Consider the following 26,285-nt stretch of genomic DNA (forward strand, 5'->3'; position numbering starts at 1 on the left):
AATAAATAGCTGAGTACATAATGGGACCTAACTCCACACTATTATTATGAAATCAGACTATAACCAAATTCTGATAATGCAGAAGAAGTGATGGGCTTTGATTAAGCAAAAGAAAAAAAAATTATTTAAAAATGGCAATCCAACACTATCCCTTTAAAAATATTTCTAAAATTTTCAGATTGGTAGTGGGTCAACTGTTGTAAAACTAAAAAAGTTAAAAAGTAAAACCTCATTTAATATAATTCATTCAGCTGACCAATTAATCTGTTTTCATCTTTGCTGAGGACAAATTTCCTAATCACATAAATACATTCTCATTTGAACAGCTAGGGTCATTAATTCTGTATATTCCAACTTATAAGGGCTCTACACTAAATATATCACAAAGAATAAGAAATACATGTTCAAAGTTTGCATAAAGACCACCCATAATAAATTAAAATCTACACTTAAAACCCTGAAGTACTTTAAAATAAACAAAATGTCTTTAAAAAAAAAAAAAAAGAAAGAGACCACACCTTAAGTTACTAAGTATTCATGTTAATTCTTACTCACCTGATATTGAGCCATTAATGCCAATGGATTATTATTCTGGCTGTTATCAAATGTTAAAACATCAAATACGCCAACACAATTTACTCGCAACCTTTAAAGATCAGAGAATTTGAAGAAAGTAATTAAAATGAGATTTTAAAAATTACATACTAGTGTAAATTTATCATTTCCTATATCTGGAAGGACCTCAGAATATTATCTATTCTGACCTTCTGTCCTACCCACATATAGCCTCTACCCATCACTATTTTAGAGATGAGAAAAGTAAGGCTCAAAGATATCAAGTGATAGGCCTAAGATTATAAAAGTCAGTAACTAATAAAGCCAAGGCTATAACTCACACCTTTGACTACCACCAGCCCAGTGGTCTTTCCATTGTACCAAGTTGCTTCATTCATGTAAAAAGAAGTAGTTAGCTTCCTAACACTTGCTGAAGATGTACTAGGCAACACTGGAAGCATTTTACATGTATTAACTCATTCCATCCTCTCAATAATCTTATGAGACAGATGCCTTACAAATGTGGAAAATGGAGAGAACAGTACCTATCTCGTAGGGTTATTAAACACATAGAAGTTAACAAACTTGATCAGGGTCATAAAGACAGTAACTAATTAGCCAGGATATGAAGCCAAGTTACTTGGTACTACATCTTGAGCTCTTCATGCTACACTGCCCCAGACAATTCTCAAATTACAACTCAAATGAAACTCTGCTGAAGTCAGGGTCTGCGTACATAACTCTATTAGTGGTTCTCAAAGCACATGACCCAATCAGCAGCAACAGCATCACCTAGATTAGGAACTTGTTGGAAATGCGAACTCTCAGGCCCCACTCCAGATTTACTGAATGAGAACTCTAGGGTTGAAGCCCAACAATCTGTGATAAATAAGCCCCCCAGGCAATTCTGATTCATCCTAAAATTTGAGAACTGTGATGCACAGAAAAGTTGCATCGATATTACTTATATATGCCCCCAACCCTAACCATACATACCTCCAAACCCTTACAAGTTTATCGGTTAATAACCAGGTTTGTTTTTAAGAATTCAATATTTTCTTTTTTTAACTTACAAATGAACTCAAAGTCAAAGCAGTTCTTCTGGATGGAATATATGAAAAGGTAAAATTAAAACAAATAATCACGCTTTAAAATTGGTTAAATGCTCAATAAAGAAGCCAAAACTCAAAATGTTAGTACCTTGTTTTGCCAGTTATCAGAATCTTTGTTGGGTCCATAACTCGACATGCCAAACCTGCTGTATGAATGGTACGCAATGCAGAGCTCAATTGGACAATATATGCCCAAATAAGAGATTCTGGCAATAATCCAGCATGCTGTCTGGGCAGTGGTCCATCATGTTGACCTACAAAGCAAATTATCATAATAAAAAGTTATTTAAGTAATCAACTAAAAGACTAAAACATTAAAACCAAAATTAACAGAAAATTCATTTATATTCATGGCATAATTTGTCAAGTTATACATATGTGTGTGTGTGTGTGTGTAAATTTTAAGTTTAGTCTATAAGTAAGAACTTAAGGGACAAACCCAAAATTTCCCATTTAGAGATTGTACTTTTATATTGTTAGCAGCAGCAGAGGTCTCACTGAACTGCTCTTTTCTGTAACCATTGTAATTACTAAACAAACAAAAATTATTTTTAAAATCTATATTTAAATCTTTATTATTATTATTTCTTTTTATTGATTTCAGAGAGAGGAAGGGAGAGGCAGAGAGAGAGAGAGAGAAACATCAATGATGAGAGAGTCATTGATCCAGGCTGCCTCCTGCATGCCCCCAACTGGGGATCGAGCCGGCAATCCGGGCATGTGCCCTGACCAGGAATTGAACCACAATCTCCTGGATTATAGGTCAATGTTCAACCCGAGCCATGGCAGCTGGGCAAGAATAGTTGCCTAACACTACTTCACAATGCCTATGTCATTCACCTCACTTCATCCCATCACATAGGCATTTTATCATCTCACATCATCACAGGAAGAAGGAGTAAGTACAATAATATATTTTGAGAGAGAGAGAGAGGGGAAGAGAGACCACATTCACATAACTTTTATTACAGTATGTTATGATTTAATTTTTATTTTATTATTGGTTATCGTTGTTAACCTCTTACTGTGCCTACTTTATAAATTAAACTATCATAGGTATGTGTAGAAAACATCATACACATATACACACACACACACACACAGAATCTGGTACTCCCCCCACTTTCAGGCATCCACTGGGGGTCTTGATATGCATCCCCTGCAGATAAAGGAGGACTAGTGTATTTTTTCTTTTTAAGGAAGAAAAAAAATTTTTTTTTAATTGATTTTTATGAGAGAGAGAGAGGGAGGGAAGGAGAGAGAAAGAAACATCAATGTGAGAGGGAAACATCAATCAGTTGTCTCCCACATGTGCCCCGACCAGGAATTGAACCACCAACCAACTGACACACTGGCCAGGGCAGGGGGACTGTATTTCTGAGAATATAACCTTGTAAGTCCAAGTGTTCATATGGTTGTAAACAAACCTTTTGTCAATCAGATCTAAAAACACCACAGGGAAATGGTTCATTGTGGAGATAACAGCATATAGGTACTTATGGCTTGCAATAAAACTTCTAGGAAAAAGCAAATTTAAAATTCAAGAGAATCTGGAAAACAGTGTTAGAAGACTCAAAATGTGGCTCGAATGATAAATGCCAAGGAAATGTCAAAGACAACGATAAAGAATTTAAATAAGACTATTTAGCCCTAGCCAGGTTGGCTCAGTGGTTAGAGCATTGGCTGGTGGACTTGAGCGTCCTGGGTTTGATTTCAACCAAGGGCACATACCTCAGTTGCAGGCTGATCCAGGGGTGGTCAGGGCACATGCAGGAGACAACCAATCAATGTGTCTCTCTCACATCGATGTTTCTCCCTCCCCCCCCCCCGAAAAGCAATGGAAAAAATATCCTCAGGTGAGGATTAACTAAAAATAAATAAATAATTTAAAACCTTGAAAGAAGTGCAATGAATCAGTGGTGCTCAACAGGAGGCAATTCTGCCCACCCTAGGGGACACTGGCAATGTCTGGAGATATATTTTTGGTGCCACAAGTGGAATAGGGGGTTGCCACTAGCATCTAGTGGGTAGAGGTCAGGGCTGCTGCTGAACATCCTGCAATGCACAGGAGGGCCCCCACGAAAATAACTATCCAGCCCTAAATAGGGCTGATGTTGAGAAACCCAGCTATAAATTATAGCCAACAGTCATTTCACAGGTGGTATTACTAAAATAAACTTGAACAACTAAAGCTATGCTCATCTACAGAAAAAGTCATACCACATCCCCTTCAACAAAATTATGTGTCTACAGACAACACGGTAAAAGGAAAAAGAATGACCACACTATATGACCAGATTTTTAATGTGAAACAGCCATGTAACCACAAATTTCTTCTTGTAACTGTCAGAAAGCAAAGCTAAAAGTAAACAGAAGTAACATATTTTTATTCATAATTAGAGTCCTTAAAGGAGTCACAATGCAAAAGATACTGTCATGTGACTCAAATCTTTCTCCCTCCTGAATTTCTCTCAGAATGTATTTAAGAAAACCTTAAGAATATTAAAAATCATGGTAAAAAATACAATACTTCTTTCCTGCTCCCAAACAAGAAAATGAACCATACCTTTCCCTCCCCAACTATATAAATTAATTAACAGACATCTCAAAATGGATTTACTTTACTCTGAGACAATTTATCCTTTAATAACATTTGTCAGAATATAATTAAAATATTTTGGCTCTTTGCAATATTATTTGAAAGGGGCAAAAAAAGAAACTACTTCCCGTTTAAGTAAAAGCTATCTGAAAATTTTTTTAACGACTAGTTCTGTAAGTAACATGGAATCCTACCTTTAAACAACTGCATTTGTTTAGAAAAATAACTTCATAAATGATATGTAATCACACTGGACTCTGAGGGAGTCATTAAATTATACTCAGAAAATACTTGTAATAAATGAAAAATGCAGTATGATATAAAATAAAATAAAAACAATGCAAAAGGAAACCAAATAAACCAAAACACAACACCAAGGCTGGAAAGAAATATACCGAGACTTATAATGGTTGTTTTTTGCGTAGTGAAGCTACGGGGACTGTTTTTCAAGCGACAGAATTTTCCAAATCATCTCTACTCAGAAAGCATTATATTTTTAAAAGAAAAAAACTGTTAAAAGAGGGTAAAACTTTATCATATTCTCAGTTATTTAAATTTCAGATATCTACATGAGTCCTTCACAACCCATCCTCATCTCAGTCTATACACATTCTATTTCCTAACTTATTACAGATGGACCCCATTTCTTTTTAAAATGCAATAGGGTTGTTAAGCGGAATGATAGCAGGGATAATTTTGCATGTATTTTAAAATACAAACTACTCTCCCACAGAGCAAATGCATTTGTCAACATACAGCTTGCCTGCACCTTTTCCTTACCCCATTTTCTCTTTGTGAAATAGGCATCAGCATTGGGGTCATTGAAGTGTCTGCTCATCATAGTTTCTCCTCCAGCATGGAAATCATATGCAAACACAAGAGCTTCAAATAAAACACAAACATTCATTACTGCAATCTGGCTACAAACAGTGAGGCTCACAAGCAGAAAGACAATTACAAATTACTCACAAGGCTCTGCAAATGCTTTAGTGGTAAATACCTCACGCAAGGTTACAATATTTGAGTGCTGAATTTTTTTCCACATATCGACCAACACCATGCACTTTGTGTTAACAAGACGAAAACCTGAAAAAGAAAAATTTTTACTAAAGTATCTATGACATCTTCCCTTATATCATCAGAAGTGTGAAGAAAAGAAAACATGCTATACATTACTATGAGTTACTAATTACCAAATGAAATCATAAATTTATTATCCATTAAATTCACATATTAAGGAATGTTTGATAATCTTAGCCTCAATAATATGCTTCTAAAAGAGGATAATTTATTTTCCTTACCATGTATCCTCCGAAGGCAATATGGTAGATCATCTTTGCTATTTACGGCTTTATAGCAAGATGTAATATAGCCAAAATTACTTGATTTCTGTATCCGGTTGGGTGGTGGCAGTGGTTCTAGAGGGAATAGGCTATGGTAGCTGTCGACTTCTGCAGGGACTGCTAGAGTAATTCACAGGAAGACAGATGACTTAACTTGCAGGCATACATAAATCTCTCAGAGTAGTAAGAAATCAAACCTACTATAAATAACTAGTATCAAAACATACTTTGTGTTCAAGAACATTTATAATAATTCTATAAAACAACTGGTTTTGTGATCAAAATAATAGGCATTATAAAACAACCATAGAAGTAAATTTCATACACTCAAAATACTTCTTTTATAAAAGCATAATACAATAAACATCAGAAACAATTTGTGTTATCACTTAGAAATATTAAACATTTCTGATTCTGATGCTGAATAAAAATCAAGATAGATTTTGTTTCTTTAAACATTTTATTTTGTATTAAATATAGTTAGACAATGGCGATAACCTATGAATTCTTGTTTTTAAAGCATAAGAAATTAAAAATAACACTAAATTGGCGAGTATATATATTTATGGAGAGTATATATGTGTATATTGATGTATAAATATGGCAATCTTTTTGAAAATTCCAACCACTCAGTGGAATAGCATAGTTTTTAATCCCTAACAAAACATAAATGAAAGAAAATTAATACAACTTTACCACCCATGCCTGCCACATTCCTCAAAGAAAGAACAATTATGTTTAAGGATATGTAATGCATTGGGATTTGCTTGTAATACTGTTAGGCATTAAAAACTATTTATCTTGAATCCCTATTTGTTGTTTCTTATAAAGATGAGAAAGTTGAACATGAAATGCACTTAGTGGTTGGCTTCTGTATAGAGTATAGGCAATTTATTTTCCCTTCTCACTGTTCCCTATTATCTAGAACAAACATGCATCAGTTTTACAATCCAAAAAGACAAATAGTTTTTAATGCTTCAAATACAATCAACTAGATTTTGCAATTTGACAGCTTCCATTGATGAAATGTCTTGAATGACTTAGGAATGCTCATCATATCTCAACTGAAAAGCAGATGAGTGAACATGAAAAATATCATAGAAAAACATCTAGTAAGGAACAGAGCAAAACTTTAATGGTAACCACTGAGTGGGAGGATTTTCTTTTTTACACTATTCTGTGTTTGCTAAACTTTTTACAATAAACATGTCTAACACTATTTTGAGACATGGCAATAAATCATATAAAAAATCTCACAAACCAAAACAATGAATAATTCTTGACCTGCGACGACTGTTAAGAAATCCAGGTGAAACCCTACTAAGAAAATTCTAATTCCACAAGACAGGTTCAAAAGGACCCCTCTGCCTTTGCCAAATACTCACACTCATTAACTCTTAGTTCTTGAAACAATTCTATGAAATAGAATTCTTTACTTCATAAGTAAGGAAAACAAGGATTATCCCTCTAGGGAGGGTGTTGGGAGGGAAACCCAGTACTGATTCTGGAGTCTTGTGTTCTTAACTCCTACATGGCATTCTGGCCACAGTGCAAAACACCGATTCAATGTAACTTTCAAACCAGGGTCAAATGGCAAGTTCTACTGAAATAAAGGTTGTAGAAGGGAAAGTATACACACAAGTGAATAGAGCTGTAACTTTTGCTCATTTATTATTCATTTGAATGATCAGTGTAATTTCCACAAACAAATGATAAATAAATTTTGTTTCCTAGCTATTTCACAAGGGAATTAATTTCAAATTAGTAAAAATGTACTGAGTACCTACTATGTATTAGTGAACACATATTAATTAGATATGGGCTCTTATCAAGAGGCTAAAAGGTTTGTATAAAATACAGTACAAGGCAAAATAGCTATTTAAAAAGTGCAATTCACCATGGCACTGGTTCTTAAAACTTTAGCACCCTTCAGAATCTTGTAAAAACAGTTTGCTGGGTCCCATGCCCAGAGTTTTTGATTCAGTGGGTCAAAAACAGGGCCCAAGAATTTACAATTCCAACAAGCTCCCAGGTGATAACGAAAGGACACTGCGGATGGTCAAGGGACTACACTACACATGGAAACACAGAGAAGGGAGTCATTCCCAAGGATATTAGGAAAGATCTTACAGATGATTTGCCATGTTTACTACCAATCAATGAGCTAAACCAAGAGGAAAGAGTGCTTTATGCTGAGGGGATAAACGGAACAACGAAGAACAAGGCACAAATGTGTCCAGGATACGGAAATCTCGTGTAGCAAGAGAAAGGGGGGAGGGGGGGCATAACAGAGGAGGTGCAGAGTGGACATAACTCTGAAAGAGATATATGTTGGGATTAAATCAGAGGGAAATTTAAATTGTGCTTCAGTGGAAAACGATGCATTATCTAAAGGGTACTCTTTCCTCCAATGTCTGATTCGATTCTGTGGAAGATGTTTCACACCTCTGTAAGCTATAGATAACTGAAAGCACTGCAAAACAATCCTTGTCTACAGGCATGTGTATCCTGTTCTGTCTGATGAAGGTTCAAATGTCTTCCCTCCTCTCCCTTGAAAAAGCCAGTTTGCACACTCATTTCATTATTATTGATCCATAATATGCCTTATAACATGTGACTGGTTCCCTTGTGACTTAAAGAAAATCTTTAATACGTGCTCAATTTTAGATCTGTATATCATGACTACTTTTTCTTTCAGAAAGTCATCTTTTAACACCATTTCCCAGCCTACCCTGAAATCATCAAATGTGGCCTAATATTAATCTTAAAAACGTAATGTTTCCACTAATAGATAGAAATACTCAGTGTAGTTCTGTTCTTCATTTGCAGCTCAATTTAACAAATTCACAAAATTAAGTGTGAATAAAGGAAACATGGGTGCCTTAATCATTGTTAGGCATCAAAAAATCAAAGTAAAGAAAATCAACTTAGAAGTTTAGAGCTGCATTCTTTAGCTTGCCCTCAATTTTTAGTCTGCGGCCCAGTTATACCAAACACTATTTTAAAGTTTGGGTTTCTTCCCTCTATTCAACCCTACCTGCCCTCATAGAACACATAGGATGATAAATTGGATTTAAGATAACTGCGATTCACTACAGTAAACTTATGGCAGAGTTTCTGAACCTCAGCACTACTGACATATTGGACCAGATCATTCTTTGCTGTCAGGTATTGTTCTGTGCATTGTAAGGTATTGAGCAGCATCCCTGAACTCAACCCACTTGTAGCCAGTCAAAAATGTTCCAGATATTGCCAAATGACCCATGAGGAATAAAATCATTCTTGTTTAAGAATCACTAATCTTTAAAAAATAAATTATGATGTCAGAGTTGAGCAGTACTACTCTGATGGAAGCATGATGTACGGAATGGAAACAGAAAAGGAAAAAAAGGCAGCAAGGACAAAGATATTTAATAAGTCAACACGAGACAAAGGTTAAAAGTAAAGATGAAACATGAAAAAGACCAATATTAAAGCAGTGATAGAAAAGCCCACTTTTTAAACCTTGTTTAAAAACCCAGGTGCACAGAATTGAATTAACCATAATCTTTAGTTTGTGATACTCAAATTGCTGGTTCATGTCTATGCATGGCCTGCTTTTATTTAATTATTCTTAATAATAAGCATCTGCAAACATGGCACACAAAACGAAAGCACAGACCTTGACTTTAATTTACATCTAAATATGATTTTCTCTACCAACCTTTGCTTACCTTCTCTTTCTCTTCCTTCTCTTTTTATAGTTGTATTACACCTATATGTACTCCACAAAAGTTTATTATGTGTGTGTTCATGCATGTGTATGATATATACATGTACTTACATAAATGCAAGTACACATACACATTTTAGTTAACTTTATAAAGCTATCATGCTGTATATAATCTCTTCAAACTCATTTTTTTTAAAACATGCTTTTATTGATTTCAGAGAAAGGAGGGAGAGGGAGAGACAGAAACATCAATGATGAGAAAGAATCATCGATCAGCTGCCTCCTGCACGCCCCCTACTGGGGATTGAGCCAGAAACCTGGGCATGTGCCTTGACTGGGAATCAAAGAGTGATCTCGTTCATGGATTGAAGCTCAACCACTGAACCATGCCAGCCAGGAGGAACTCACATTTTTTACTTAATATTACATTACAAAGATTCCTCTAGTCACAGCCGGGAGGCTCAGTTGGTTGGAGAATCGTCCTGTGCTCCAAAAGTTTGCAGGTTCAATTCCCGATCACGGTACATACCTACATTTCAGGTTCAGTCCCCCCTTGGGGTGCATATAGGAGGCAACCAATTGATGTTTCTCTCTCACATCACTGTTTCTTTCTCTCTTCCCCTCCCTCCCTCCATTCCTTCTCTCTAAAAATCAATAAAAGCATATCCTTGGGTGAGGATTAAAAACCACCACACATTTTCCCGTATCGCTGCATGTCAGCATACTTTCTTCATTTTAACAGCTGTATAATATTTCACTGACACTATCACAGTTAATTCATCTCCATCCTTCAGATGGACATTTGAACTAATCAGGGTTTCTGCTATTGTGGGCAACATTATGGATACTTTATATATTTTCAGGTTGAAAATCTGTAGGAGTATACCTATATCTAGGTAACATAGATATTCTACTTCAGTTTTCTAAAGTGGTAACAAGTTTACCAATTTACACTACCAACATCAATGGACTAAAGAACATATGGATCCAAATCCTCACACTTTATATGCTCAGACTTCAAAATGGTATTTTATTTGTATTTACCTAATCATCAGTGATGTTCAGTATCTTTTCTTATATTTATCAGTCATGAATTTCCACTTTCTTGAATTGCCTATTCCTAGCCTTTGGTCATTTTTTTTTATTGAATTCTTTAGGCTCTTGCTGATTTGTGTTTTTTTATATTCTTTGGTCAGTTGTGTAAATATCTTCTTCTAAGGTTTTTCTTTACTACAGGTACCTTTGGATTGTTTTAAATCTTAATTTAGTGAAATTTATCAGTATTTTCTTTGAGTCAACAATATTTGTCTCATGTATAAGAAATCTTTCCCTACTGAAATGTTAAATCTATTCATTTATATTTTATAGTAAGAGTTTCACAGTTTTGTTTTAAACATTTAAGTTCTCAATCTACTGGAAGTTGATTTTTGGATTGTGGCTTGAGGTAATCCAATTTTATCTTTTACCATTAAGACAACCATTTTGCAATGCCTTCTTTCCCCACTAACATGCCACCTCTATCATAGAGTGGGTTTGGACCCTCCCCAGTCTGTTCCATTAATCAATTTGTGGAACCCAGAGTCATTATCACATTGTTAGTTACTACAGACACAAATCAAATCTCCCCTCCTACAATGCACCCAGGTTTCTAATCATAATCTTCAAAGTGTCTTGGCCCTTTTCTCTTTGATGAATATTATCATATAGTATGAAAAGCTCTGTTATGCTGTAACAGAATAAAAGAATAAAGACCAACTTTGATTAGAAACTTGGAACATTGAGACCTACCCTATCCTCAAAGTCCAGGGAGAGGTGAGGGGGGCTGGAGACTGAATTATCACCAATAGCCAAAGACTTAATCAACCATTCCCAAAAAATGAAATTTCCATAAAAACTTCTAAACAGTGAGATTCAGATAGCTTATAAGTTGGTGAACACACTGAGGTGCTGGGAGGGTGGCACACCCAGAGATGAAAGGAAGTTCCCCATTCCAACCTCTATCAATACCTTGCCCTAAACATCTCTTCCACTTGGCTGTTCCTGAGCTGCATCCTTTATAATAAACCAATAATTGTACGTAAAGTGCTTTCTGGAGTTGTGTGAGTCATTCTAAATTACCGAAGCTGCGAGGTGTGGGGGAAACACCCCACATCTGTAGTTGGCCAGACAGAAGTGTGGGTAGCCTGGGTACCCCATTTCAGCTGGCATCCAAACTGGGAGAAATCTTGTGGGACTAAGCCCTTAACAAAAAAACTGTTAGGACACAAATTAGATGTCAGAAGTATTTTGAGTTAAAAAAGCTCATACGCTTTGACTGGTATTATATCTATGGATCACGTTAAAAAAACTGACATCTAAATCATTATGCATTCCTACTCATGAATAAAGTATTTCATTCTATTTATCTTATTTAATACATCTTAATAAATCTCCGCCAATGAGGACTTTCACATTTTTAGTTGAATTTACTCCTAGGTACTGATATTCTGAAATCATTGCAAATAGCATCTTCTCTTTTAGTTATATTTTTAAATTATTGGCTACAAGTCTTTAGAAATGCAGCTTACAGGTATTAATCTTATATACAGTTATCTCCTAAACTCTATTATAATTTGAAATTACATCTAATGTATCGTCATATGATTTATACATGACTGGAGTCATGAAGATCCTTTTTTGCTTTTATCCTCACCAGGGGCTCAAAGACAATGCTAAGTAACTAAGGAAAATCCCAACCTGAACACTTCAAAGGTTATGACAGATAAGTTCCCTCCCCATCTAAACTGGGAAGATCAGTCTTAAGACATTTAACAGCCAGACACATTCCTTTTAATTCTTTAGCAGTGAAGACGACGCATAGTAGAGAAGACTGAATCCTTGATAACCACACCAGGTTATTTTAAGATTATCTCTGTGGCAAATGTATTCCTACTGTACTATGTATAAAGTTTTGTTAAACTATACCATATTTAATCTTATTATACACAGAATAAGCTAGGGAAAGAGATTTTAATGCTCTCTTAGAAACACTGTGTTACAGTCAGAAAAACTTAGGTTTAAATCCTGCCTCAGCCAGCCAATTACTAGCTGCTGGTCTTAAAGGCAAGTTACTGAATATGCCTGTCAAATTCAGTTTTCCTCATACATAAAATGGAGATGATAGCCCTAGTCGGTGTGGCCCAGTTGGTTGGGTGTTGTCCCATGCACCAAAAGGTTGCCAGTTCGATTCCCAGTCAGGGCACATGCCCAGGTTGGAGACTCAATCCCCAGTAGGGGGCAGTGCAGGAGGCAGCAGATCCATGTTATGCTCTCACACAGATGTTTCTCTCCCTCTCCCTTCCTTGCTCTCTAAAAATCAAATTACCATTCAAAAAATAAATTTTTTTAATGGATATGATAATACTAGCATCTGTCACAGGATTTTGAAAGAAAAAGTCATAAGCATTTAATCATCACACTGCCTGGCACACTGTAGTCTGGAAAATAATAATCACCTTCCCCTCTGCTAAAGAACCTATATTTTATCAAATTTCAGAAGACAATAATATTCTAGTGCATAATGAGTGAGGCAAATTACCATGAATTCTAAATCTAATTTTTTTATTAACTAGAATACTGTCACATGTAGAATTAATTTAAATAACCTAGATGATATGTGGTATCCTGGAATACTTTTTAAGCAGATTTGAAATAAATATATTCATAAAATAGTAATTAGCTAGTTTAAGACATAAAAGCATGTAGGACTACATAAGAATTATAATATCCTTTAAAAGGAAGAATGAATCAACTCATATTTTACCTGGCATATCTGCTTGATCAATTTGAGCCATTGTTATTAAATGTCTGTTAATGAGCTCCTAAGAAAAAAAAAACAAAAACAAGTATATTTACATCTAAACAAAGCTTCTGAAATCTGGATTTTCTACTATAACTAAATAACATAAGTATTAACGTTTTTGGTATGTGCACTTTTTTAATGTTGATATCATGAAATAACATTTCTAATAATGGTATAATGCCCAAATTCCAGCCCTCAATATACCTGCACCTAATTAAGGATAGGTTCTAGTAACTATACTATATAACCCAAAGCATATAACTAAATCAGTGGCTGAAAACTCAAGGTCTATGCTAAGCTTATCAATAACTCACTCTATGAACATTATACAGGTGCAACATACTTCTGTGAAACAAAAATCTTTTTGAGAATATAAGTGTAAAATAAAATTCAACATATCAAATAATACCTAGCTGTCTTAACAAAAACATTATTTTATAAAACCTACTTTACAGAAAATATTGAGCTCAATGTGAGATTTATTTCTGGGTCAACTTACCTAGTCTGAACCTGTAGATATTAGCAAAACATTGTCTGAAAGTTAGAAACAATTAAAACAATTTATTTATATACTTCTGAGAGACCTTTCAATGCGCATGATATGACATGCAGAAAAGTGGCCCATTTAAATAGCTATTCTGTTTTATATCTCAACACATAATTCACCTGCAATTTTCTTGAAAAACAGCTTTCCTTAAATGTCACTTAGAACTCATACATTCTAAATTCTCTCTATCTGGTTTAGTACAGTATATTTGATTGAATAATGTGATTTGAAAAGAGCTCTGTTGTTTTGCCAGTTCTTTGCTAAAAGCACAGTAGACATGAAGCAACCCCATTAAGAAATTCTGAGCGTGTACCTGTCGGAGCTCATCAGCCATGAAGAAGGAAGGTGCATTTGCTTTTGGTTGCATATAAGCAACATGAGGTGCAGTTGGAGGATAAATGTGATAGTTTGGAAATACCTAAAAAGGCCGAGAAGGAGAAAATGTATCAATCAATTTTTCCCAATTGATAAGAATAACTGTTATCACTATACTTTCTGAATTCATTTTAAGTAACCTTATATTTAATAATCAGTTTGGAAAATCTAATGAGAAAGAAACATTTCTTCATATACAGTAAAATGTAAGCTCCAATGAGAGGCAAAAAGTAGCTCTTTGGATGAAATGTTACACAAATATTTTGTAAGTATTTGTAAAAGCAATTGGAAGCAAGGAAGAAATCAAATATTAAAGGTGTTGGGGCACAATCAAAAATGAAGTAACACTGCTCTGGCCACCCAAAGAACTGCCCTCCTGTGGGTTTTTCCTGACCAACCTAAACAAAGTATTACCCAAACACTTGTTAAACACTTCAAACTGCAACAGTAAAGAGGACTGATTTACTCTGGGTTAATAGCTTATATGAACAGAAGGATGCAACAGTGTATTTATGTTCCAAGCAAACTACAACAAAGTTACTATATCTGCTTACAGGTTCCCATCTTTCATCCTTCCATTTGGACTCTCCCCATCACCCTGCTTTCCTTTCTTCTTCCTCTGCCGCTCCTTCCCTTCACTGGTCCCCGAAACAAAATCAAAGTACATTCTAAAATTTCTTTTCTTTTGCTTTATCCTTTCCTTTTAAAAGCTGAAACATTTTTTTCTCTTTTAAAAATTAATTCAGCCGATTTCTGTTCCTCTGAGATAATTATTCTGTTCTGGATCTCAACCAGGAAGTGATTTTGCAACTCTTACAAGGTTTCCTTTCACTTGTATCTGCAAGAAGAAGAATGTCTTTTTTCTTGCCTCGGTTTCCTTAGATCACATAGGATAGTTTGGCTTAACTACTTCAGGTTTACCATGAGCATATTTTTAATACTAGTTTGAAGGGTAAAAACATAAAAATGTACCATATATAATCTCTACAAAAACAGCTGAGACAGTTTTGTGACAAAAGAACCTCTTTATAAATTAAATTTCTTCTTTCTACAAATAAAATATAATAAAAATGTAAATAATTATAAAATATAATAAACCCCAAAAAGGTAAAACATTGATGGAATTCTTACTTGAAAGAACCAAGGAAAGTCTCTACTCTACCTCAATTATTTGACCTTCTGTTCGGCAAGCTGTTCTGTGATAATTTTTGAAAGATCTCTGACCAAAAACAAAACAAAATAAAAAACTATTAGCTATTTCATTATTTCTTAAAAGCATTTTGCATAATTTACAAGTACTTCTTTAAATGTTTTCAGATTTATTTCTCATAAGATGGTTAGGCATTGTTATCCCAATGTACAACTGGGCAAACAATCTCAGAGGTCCTAAGATTCAAGAGTCACAAAACAATGGCAGAACTGGGACTCTTAAAAATAAGTAGCAAAAAATCTGTTGTCTTTCTATTCAAATTGCCTTTTAGTAAAATATTAAATTTAATTAAAATAAATCATTAATTTAATTGGAGGAATCAAAATCTGCCTGCTAACTAAAATCCATCTATACTTCACATCTAAGCCTCTCATCTATGAATGTGTCAAATGCCTACAGCTTAGACCAGCTTTCATATTTTCATGGAACTTGGCTTTTTCACTTGTAAGCTCTTCATCTGCTACTTATTTTCCTATAGTTAAAAAATAATTTTTGAACAGGTAAAAAATAATGAAGTTAAAAAGGTAAAATTGCCCTGGCTGGCGTGGCTCAGTTGGTTGAGCATCGTCCCATGTACTGTGAGGTCGCCAGTTCCCAGTCAGGGCACATGCCTGGGTTGTGAGCTCTATCCCCAATGGGGGACATGCAGGAGGCAGCCTATCGATGTTTCTCTCTCTCTCTCCCCTACTCCCTTCCTTGTTCTCTAAAAGAATCAATAAAAAACATTTTTTTAAAAAGACCTTAATTGGTCTCATAGTGAAAAAGTGATCCTATTTCCCTTTTAAAAAAAAAAGGTATAATTTATGGAACGTTACAATGCTTCCTTTTCCCCTCCCCCTCCTTCTCCTGACAGTCCTTTGTCAGCTCTTTCCTTATCTATAATCAGGGCTCCCTAAGCCTCCTCTCTCCTTAACAATGAATGACCCATATCTTGTGTCTTCCACTATACAGAGGTCTAGCTATTAAATCTCAGCCTCCCCTAGGGCAAGAGTTCAATTCATCATCCGTTTGCTTTCAGTAAGTACTAATAAAAAAAAACAACCATCTTTGGTAAGCAAACATCAACTCCAGCTAGCACAAGTAGTAGGTAAACCCATAAGCAAAACATGCCATTAAGTACTAACTAGAGCTTGAATATAATCTAAATTCTATAAAACCAGATTTGTCCAAAACTAGAGTTCTTATTAATGCAAAAAGAGATTACTTGGAAAAGATATTAGAATTACCTTCTAAGTTAAAAATTAAATACTTCTTCACATCAAAATAAAAAGAAGCAAGGGGGGAAACCTCCTCATGAATCTCATCAATTAGAAGGAACTATCACTTGTGTTTAATGCAGACGTACCATTCCAGTCAAAGGGGCTGGAGCTGTGTCTGTATAGAAGTACGTGGTACCACCGACAGTTTCCTTTTGAATCACCTGACCAGACGACGGAGTCTGAGAAACAGGATTATTAACAGGTGTAGAGGCACTAGAAGGCACCATGTAGTTTGCTGGATTTGGAGTGTGACTTCTTCTTCTGGGAGCAGGAGAAGTATGTGGAGTGATCTTGGGGGAATGAAGAGGGGAAGACCCAGCAGACAATGACATTCCTGAAGAAGACAAAAAAAACATTTCTTAAGGAGCAAAAATTGGTTTTAGAAGGAAAAAAACTGGAAAATAAAATGTACACATTCATTTGGAAGAAACTTCATCTTCAGCAAATTAAGTGCAAAGATAAAAGATGTAATTTTATCTTGTTTTGATTAGAGAAAGCTCTGATTAAAGCAAATGTAAAGAAGTTTGTTTTCAAATATAGCCATTTCCAAATAAGTTAGGAAATTTATTGTGACGACAGTCTCCTCCATATCAAGGTTTACATAAGAAATTTCAACAGTAAGACTCACCAGTAATTTAATAAATTAATTTAATAAAAAAATGAGAAATGGGATGCTTTATAAAATTATACCTTCGATAAAAGGCTTTCTTTTATCGAAGGCATAATTCCTTTTTTGTTAAAAATAATTTAAGGCTACGGATATTAACAACAGAAATACCACATTCCCCTAAAATATTACAGTACTAAAAAACAAACAAGCCATTTAATGAGATTTACTAGATTTCTTTTGGCCAAGTACAAAAAACAGAAAGGTTTGAAACGCAAAAAACTTAAATCTTAATTGAAATACATCGCACCTTAAACATCGGGGGGGGGGGGGGACATATTTTTTAAATGAAGTGGTATACTGTTTTGATGCCTTTTGTCTTTAACTATAGGCACACACTAGAACAACTGAAATTTTCTGCAGATGCATATATTTTAAAATTAGACTAACTCATTTACTATGTTCTAGTGAACATGTTACCTAAACTCAACTAGTAAGAAATCATTATATGCAGGGCATCTTTATTATGAATGAATCTGTTGTGAAGAAAGGGAAAGGACAATTGTCTTTACCCTTCAGGAGATTCCAAGCTAGCTGAGAAAACAATAAAAGGTCACATGTAACAGACAAAAAAAGACTTACAAAAAGGCTTGAATATAAATCAATATACTGCAAACTACATGCATAAATGCAGATGATGCAAATTAATGCAAACCAGGTAGAGTTAATTAAAGTCTTAATTAATGGACGTGATCAGTGCTGAGCAGATTCAAAAGAGTTTCCAGAGCTACAGTTAGACTTCCTGAAAACAATTAACTTATCCAGGAACTATTTTCTGGCTACTTGGGAAATGACTAAAATCTTTCACCTTTGAAGTAATATGCATTCCACAATTCAAAAAGTTACCAAAATGCCTCTGGTCACAACTAGGATAAACAGGGATACAAATTTCAATTTCTAAGAATTCATAAGACACCAACCCTGTTTTCTGAAAAGATGTAGGCGAACAAAAATAAGGTGAGAACTGAGATAACACTTATTTTACAATAACTTTCGTCTGATTTTCTGAGCAACTAAGTGGGTAGGTAGGTAAGGTAGGTCAGGTTACAAGCACCATGGTACAGATCAGAACTGAGACAAAGGGAAGTTTTATCAGACCGAGGACATGTGACAAATCAACAGCAAAGCCTGGCCTCAAACCCAAGTCTCCACACTCCCAACAAAATACTCCCACTACTATAACACAGTGTCTACTGCACTGACATTAAAATAGGCCAGGAATTCTCAAGTGGGTATTAAATGTATCTAACAGAAGCTTTAAAAATCTAAAAGCTCCTTTAAGAAATTTTAAAAAATAAAAACATTTATAAAGCCCAGCTACCATATTAATATATAAGCCTAATTTTTAAAAAAATTGTTCCAGAATTCTCTGTTTTTCTACCACCATACTATACATTTAATTTCAGGTTAATCCACACAGCAAAAATTAGGAGGATTATTAAACTATTTTCTAAAGACAAATATCCCCACTTACTATGAAATGCATTTAGATAGTATTTCTAAAACTAGTCTCTAAGCCTTTCCAAGACAAAGGGCAAAGTGACCAAATATGAAAAAATTACGACCTTTAAGTTAAATAACAGCAACAATATAGCTACTAATTCTTAAGCACTTTCCAAGTGTCGGGCACTAATAAAAGTACTTCATGTGTATTAGTCTATTTAGTCCTCACAACACCGTTGTGAGGTAGGTATATCACATTCACCTCACAGAGGAGGAAATAAACTTAAAAATACTTTAAACTTATGGCAAGGATAAATACAGGTTACTAAACAAAAGAATCAAGGTTTAAACTCAGGTCTATTTGATTTCAAAGCCTGTGCTCTTAGCTAATATGCCCTACAGTTACCCGATTCTTAGGTTTTATATTTGGTGAATGAAACTACCTAAACTGTGTGGGAGGGGAAGGTGTAGCATGGAGTAAAGGGGGAGATTCTGACATCAAAGTAGGTGTGGGAGAAAACAGAATCTCTCTTTAAGACTGAATACATCAAAAAAGTTACCAAGAAAATCTGAGGTCAGTTAAGGAGGAAATTCATGAATAATAGAATGAACAAGTTGTAGATAACAAGCTTTCACTCAAAAATTTTTAATTTTTAAAAGCACGGACCTACACCAAGATTACTCTAACCAGTAAAGCTATTATTTATAATTGAAGGTCAAGATAAAGAGCTTCCAAGGAGATTCCAAGATGGTGGCAGATTAAGTGGAAGCTATGCTGACAATATCCCATGACAAAAATGGAATTACAACTAAAATATAGAAAAACCATCCTGAATAATCAACTGAAGACTAGCTGGAGAGAACGCTTATAACCAAGGATGTAAAATGGAGACAATACAGAGACTGGCAGAAACTGTAGAGGCGCAAGAGGGCTGGCTGGGATCCCAAAGGCAGCAGCTGAGGTTCCAAGGGATATCTCAGCTGTGGGGGATTCCCACTGAGAACTCTGGGTCTGAACCCAAAGCTGGGCTACCCGGCCCAAGCACCAGAACTGAGAAAGGTGGCCACATAACATCTGACTGTGAAAAGCAGCAGGGTTTCTCTCAGCCAGGGAGAGATGGCTAGAAATAAAGGCACCCTCTTAAAGAGCCAACACACAAAGTTTCATGTGCACCCACTAACCTTGGGCTATGGCAGAGAGAGGGCAGAGTGTACTAGAGCTGTGTGAGGAGAATCCAGAGGTGCTGGCTCTGGAGAAAGAACTCAGAGGGCACCTGCCTAGACTCATGTGCTGAGTCATTCCCCCAAAGAGCAGAGGACATCTTTCTCAGGCAGACATTTACTATCCAGGGAGCTTTTGCCTGGGGTGGGGTGAGATGGGGGGGAGGGGACTGCTCCACCCTGTGGAGTTTCTACAGCCTGAGCCTTATTAAGAGACTGAGAATAACAATCAGCATCTGGGTGCTTTGAGTCTTTGCCTGATTTTCTTCTGGACCCAGGACTTGAAAAAGCAAACCTTGGTGCACATCTTGGTCCTGTCTAAACATACCCAGCCCAGGCAGATAGAGCAACAAGCTGTGGATTGCAGAAAACTTCAAATAGGGTTCTCAAGGACAGTCACAAACAGTATCTGACAATGGCCTGCACCAGAGACCATCCAAAAGACTGGGATTCCTAGCAGATCTACCTAATACAAAGATACAAACCCAAACAGGCAGCAGTTTGGGGGAGACCAATAAACAAGCCCCAAATGAAAGAACATGAGAATTTTCCAGAAGAGCTAAATGAAATGGAGATAAGCAATTTATCAGGTATAGAGTTTAGAATACTGATCATAAGGATGCTCAACAACATAAGAAAAGAAACGGAAATTATGAAGGAAATTAGGAATGACATAGTAAAAATAAAAAATACATTGGAAGGAATAAACAGCAGGTTGGGGAAGCTGAGGATTGGATCAGTGAATTAGAAGACAGGGTAGAAAAGAATCGCTCCATCAGAGAAACAAAAAGAAAAAGGCAATTAAAAAATAGGACAGCCCTAGTCAGATTTGCTCTAAGGTTAGAGCATCAGCCTGCTGACTAAAGGGTCCCGGGTTTGATTCAGGCCAAGGGCATGTACCTCTGTTGCAGGCTCAATCCCTGCCCAAGGTCAAAGGGCATGAGGGAGACAACCAAGCGATGAATCTCTCTCACACAGATCTTTCTTTCTCATTCTCTCTCTCTTTCCCTTCCACTCTCTATAAAAAGCAATGGAAAAACTATTCTCAGATGAGGATTAAAAATAAATAATTAATACAAAAAAAAACAGGACAGTTTAAGGGAGCTGTGGGACACCATGAAACATAGTATCTTCGCATCATAGAAATACCAGAAGATGAAGAAAGGGTTTAGAGAACCTGTTTGAAGAAATAATTGCAGAAAACGCCCCTAACCTAGCCAAGGAAAAAGTCACATAAGTTCAGGAGGCACAGAGAGTCCCAAGCAAGAAGAATCCAAAGAGGCCCACATCCAGACACATCATAATTAAAATACCCTCAAGACAGAGGGAATCTTAAAAGCAGCTAGAGAAAAAGCAATCTGTTAGCTACAAAGGAGCTCCCATAAGGCTGTCAGCTGTTTTCTCATCAGAAATTCTACAGGCCAGAAGGGAATGGCATGAAGTATTCACCGTAATGAAAACCAAAGATCTGAAAACAAGACTATTCTATCCAGAAAGGTTATCATTCAAAATAGATGGTGAAATAAAGAGCTTCCCAGCCAAAAGAAGGATAAAGGAGTTTATCGCCACCAAACCAGCACTGCAAGAAATGGTAAAGAACTGCTGTCATAAGTAGAAATAGAGAGAGAAACATGGGCATAAAGAATTAAAATGGCAATAGATAAGTACCTATCGATAATAACCTTGCCCAGCCAGCATGGCTCAGTAGTTGAGCATCGACTATAAAACAGATCACAGTTTGATTCCAGGTCAGGGCACATGCAGGACGTTGCAGGCTTGACCCGCAGTAGAAGGCAGCCAATCAATGACTCTCATCATTGATGTTTCTATCTCTCTGTCTCCCTTCCTCTCTCTGAAATCAATAAAAACATTTTTTTAAAATAAATAAAAAACCACCTAAATGTAAATGGATTAAATGCTCCAATCAATAGATATCAGGTAGCTGAATAAATAAGAAAACATGACCCAAATATATGCTGTCTACAAGAGACCCACCTTAGAACAAGACTCACATAGGCTGGGGGGGAAAAACAAAACTTGTGGAGGACTTTAAGGGAGAGACTGACAGCAATACAGTCATAGTAGGGGACTTTAACACCCCATTGACTTTACTGGATAGATCTTCCAGGCAAAAAAAATCAACAAGGAAACAGTGACTCTAAATGACACACTAGATCAGGTGGATTTAATACACATTTACAGAACATTTCACCCCAAAGCTGCAGAATACACATTCTCCTCAAGTGCACGTGGGACATTATCACATAGACCACATGTTAGAACACAAAACAAGTCTCTACAAGTTCAAGAAGACTGAAATCATATCAAGCATCTTCTTGGACATTTACACCATGGAATACTATGCAGCTGTAAAAACGAAGGATCCCTTACCTTTCAGACAGCATGATGGGACCTGGAAAGTATTATGCTCAGTGAAATAAGCCAATAAGGGAAAGACAAGTATCACATGATCTTACTCATATGAACAAAACAAACAAATGAAAAAAACAGGTTCAGAGACGTAGAAGCACGGAAAAGACTGACGAATCTCAGAGGAAAGCCAGGCTTGGGTGGATGGGTGGGAAGAGATTAACTTAGGAACTTACATGCATATCCCATGGACACAAACAATAGTGTAGTGAAGGCCTGGAGAACGTGGGGGGGAGGGGGTACTGGGTGGAGGGCATCAATGGAGGAGAAAAGGGGACATCTGTAATACTTTCAACAATAAAGATAAATTAAAACATAAAAATTAAAATTAAAAAAAAGCTTCCCAAACAACAAAAAGCTAAAGGAGTTCATTGCCACCAAACCAGTATTACATGAAATGTTAAAGGATCTTCTTTAAGAAAGAAGAAAAAAAGGTAAAAAATTTGAACAGTAAAACAGCAATAAATACCTATCTATCAAAGACTGAATCTAAAAATCAAAATAAACAATCAGAACAGTAATAGATTCAGACAGTGAGAAGATTTTGACAGTTACCAGATGGGAAATGGGTGAAAAAGGTGAAAGGATTTAGAAGTACAAATTAGTAGTTACAGAACAGTCATGGGTATGTAAAATATAGCATAGGAATATAGTCAATAATATTCTAATATCTATGTATGGTGTCAGATGAGTACAAGATTTCCTGGGATGATCACTTAGTAAGTTTTATAATGTCTCTTCATTGGGGCGTATACCTGAAACTAATATATATTGTATGTCTACTGTAATTGAAAAATAAAAAATGATTTTAAATTTTTTTAAATTTTTTGGCTATTCTAATACAAAATTGCAACACTGAAGTTTAAGTTCATCTATCTGAGCTAAAGCTGGCTGGAGTTAAATACATTAAAAGCAAAACATGTAAAATTGTAAGTATTGCCAACCAAAAGGGTAACAGAAAATTTAAACTGTATAGGAAGCTAGAAATGAAATTAACCCTTAAATTACTGAAAAATCAAATCTAGTCACAAAAGGTACAGCTTTGTACCACCAGAATACTTTACAGACATGTTAAAGAACTAAGTAAAATATGTACACATCTGCTTGGAGAGAGGTATTTGGTACTCTTAGAATAATTTTTTAGTAAGTGAATATGCAAACTGAGGTATTTAAGACATGTATGATAAATTAATTGCTTTAAAACATTTAAAAGATTCTTCTAAGAAGTATGCAATTCAAATAAAAGTGAGGAACAATACAGAAATGCTCAATGGAGAAATTAACCAGAGCAATTAAAGAAATGAGATATAAAATTTTCAAGTCTAATTTATGAGGGCAAAATTGTCAGTGTTTTTGGATGACATGACTTTTTTTCTGTATCTGAAAAACCAAAAAAAATAAACAAAAAAGAGTTGTAAATAATGACACAATTCATTATAGTAAACACAATACTAATACGGGGTGGGACAAAAGTAGTTTTACAGTTGTGAGTACATGAAACAGTTTATTCTTGTAGTATTATTAATTATTGTATTATTTTCCCTATGAACTATAAACCTACTTTTGCCCCACCCGATATATACCCAATGAAAAGCCTTCCTAAATACAAGCAACCAGTTAGGACAATATGGCTTCTGGGAAATGAGAGACTAAGCTAACAGGGGTACACTCCTCCTCTCAACCCCCACCAATGTTATAGATACTTAGAACTACAAGATGAAACACAATACCCAAATTTTAAAATAGAGCTGAGATAAAAAGAACAAAATAAAAAACTCTAAGAGCATAAAACTAAGGCAAAATTTGGAATGAAGAGGTTATACAGTGGAAAGTTTGAAAAATCACAACCTAAGCCAGATACAGTCTCTACAACTTGAGGCTTTACTGCCCATGTGGGCATATGAAGCATGGCCTTCAGCCCAATAAATGTGATGAATGGAACTCAAGCCCCAGTGTAAAGCCAGGAGTCTTGAAAAGCTGCACATCAGTAAATGTAGGACAGGAAAATTTCAACCTATCAGCCCACAGAGACAAAAGGTAACCTTATCTGTGAAAAAGCAGTGGAAGAAAGGAAGAGAGCTGGGTTGGTGTCAAGAGAAATGGAAATCCCATGCCTGTGCCATGCAGAGACATGAAAGAAAATTCCCAGTACACTCCATGTTATAGGAATCCCAGTAAGAGATTAACATAAAACTTGAACTGTGCTGGCAATGTACAGGTAGATAAAGTAAACACTATTCTGATGAACACTTCTACAATCAGAACATACAGGATCGCACTCCAGAAAATAATCCCACTTAAAAGAACTCCCAAAATGAGAATCGGGATGCATAATGCACTTGAGAATTAGCACCCTGAGAACAATGAATCCCAGATAACAGAACTCTGTAAATAAGATAAAATAAGTACAAAATTATTAAGGACATGAAAGAAGTGACAAATATCATAAAAAAGAAAACATTTGTTCCCCTTAAGAGTGAAAAATATAATCATTAAAATTGAAGAGAAAAAAACTCAAAGGATGAGTTAAAATGCAAAAGTAGACACAATCAAAGATAGAAAAAGTAAACTAGAGAAGAATCTGAGAAAAATAGAAATAAATCTTGGAAAATATGAAAGTGACTAAGTGACACAAAAGGTAGAATGAGAAGGCAAATTTGCCAGGAATTAAAAAGAAAGAATATTGGAGAAGCAATATTCAAAGAAAAGATTTGTGATCTTTCAAGAACTAATTTACCATGTAAGAAGCCCTGAGCAAGAGTTCTGAATAGAACAAATAAACACAAATACCTTTCAATCAATCAGGTGAAATACTAGCATGCCGAAGAGAAAGAGAAAAAAATCTAAAAGGCTACCAGAAAAGAGACAAATTATCTAAAATAAAAGAACAATTACATTAATAGAAGACTACATCACCAACACTAGACAATGAAATAATACATTCAAAGTAAAAGGGAAAATAATTATCATCTTCAAGTTTATACACAATTTTCAAATAAAGAGAAAAATAAGCCATTTTTAGAGTTTGTCGCACGTATCTTCTTTGAACAATTAACTGATCAAATTCTGTAGAGAGAAAACTCCTTCACTAAAAGGCAAAGAATTTAAGAATGTGCAGGTGAAACTGAATAAGCATTAACAGTAAAAGAAGAACAATTAATCTGAGATAGGTTAAAGTCAAAGTATAATTAAAACTCAAGCCCTAGCTGGTTTGCTCAGTGGTTAGAGCATTGGAGCGGGGACTGAAGGGTCCTGGTTGGATTCCGGCCAAGGGCACATACCTCGGTTGCAGGCTAGATCGCCGACCCTAGGTCGGGGCCCATGGGGGAGGCAACCAATTTATGTGTCTCTCTCACATTGATGTTTCTCTCTCTCTCTGAAAAGAAATGGAAAAAACATCCTGGGTGAGGATAAAAAAAAATATCAAGATAACTATAACACTAAAAAAGGGCAGGAAGAAACAAAGTAATTAAAAACCCTTGTATTAATATCTTTCTTCCTCTTCAACAATTTTATACTTAGTAAAGAATTAATGGTAAAATTCTAAGGGTGACCACTACATAAAACAGAAACATAAACATGTAATATCCTACCTCTACTTCACACCATACACAAAAAGTATCTCAAAACTGATCAAAAATCTCAATGCAGGAGCTAAACTATAGAACTCTAAGAAGAAGAAAAAGTATAAACCTTAATGACCTTTAGCCAAGCAATATTTCCCTAAAATATGATACGTAACGTACACATAACCAAAGGAAAAATAAAATGAACATCAAAATTTAAAACATTTTGCACTTCACAGGAAACTATCAAAGTGAAAAGGTAACCTACAGAACGGAAGTAGATATTTACAAATCATATATTCTATAATGGTCTTGCATGCAGAATATATAAAGAACTCCTATACCTTATCAATAAAAAGAAATAACTAAATTTAAAAATGGGCAGAGGATATGAATATACGATTT

General features: G+C 35.4%; 1 protein-coding gene across 8 annotated transcripts in view; it reads right to left on the minus strand.

Moving 5' to 3' along the window:
* Positions 1–26,285, minus strand: part of PAN3 (poly(A) specific ribonuclease subunit PAN3) — a 140,063-nt gene that overhangs the window by 18,952 nt on the left and 94,826 nt on the right. For 5 of the 8 annotated variants that reach the window (XM_016209439.2, XM_016209438.2, XM_016209442.2 and 2 more), the window contains 9 exons: positions 16,640–16,887; positions 15,247–15,303; positions 14,023–14,127; positions 13,124–13,181; positions 5,568–5,729; positions 5,236–5,352; positions 5,047–5,148; positions 1,756–1,921; positions 556–646 (listed from right to left, as the gene is read on the minus strand). In XM_016209439.2, the coding sequence (XP_016064925.2) occupies positions 556–646; positions 1,756–1,921; positions 5,047–5,148; positions 5,236–5,352; positions 5,568–5,729; positions 13,124–13,181; positions 14,023–14,127; positions 15,247–15,303; positions 16,640–16,887 (1,106 nt within the window). The remainder of the gene's footprint in view (positions 1–555; positions 647–1,755; positions 1,922–5,046; positions 5,149–5,235; positions 5,353–5,567; positions 5,730–13,123; positions 13,182–14,022; positions 14,128–15,246; positions 15,304–16,639; positions 16,888–26,285) is intronic. The other 3 variants (XM_016209441.2, XM_016209443.2, XM_016209440.2) reach the window with 2 other exon arrangements.

This window comes from Miniopterus natalensis, chromosome 2, assembly GCF_054644295.1.
Source record: "Miniopterus natalensis isolate mMinNat1 chromosome 2, mMinNat1.hap1, whole genome shotgun sequence".
NCBI lineage: Eukaryota > Metazoa > Chordata > Mammalia > Chiroptera > Miniopteridae > Miniopterus > Miniopterus natalensis.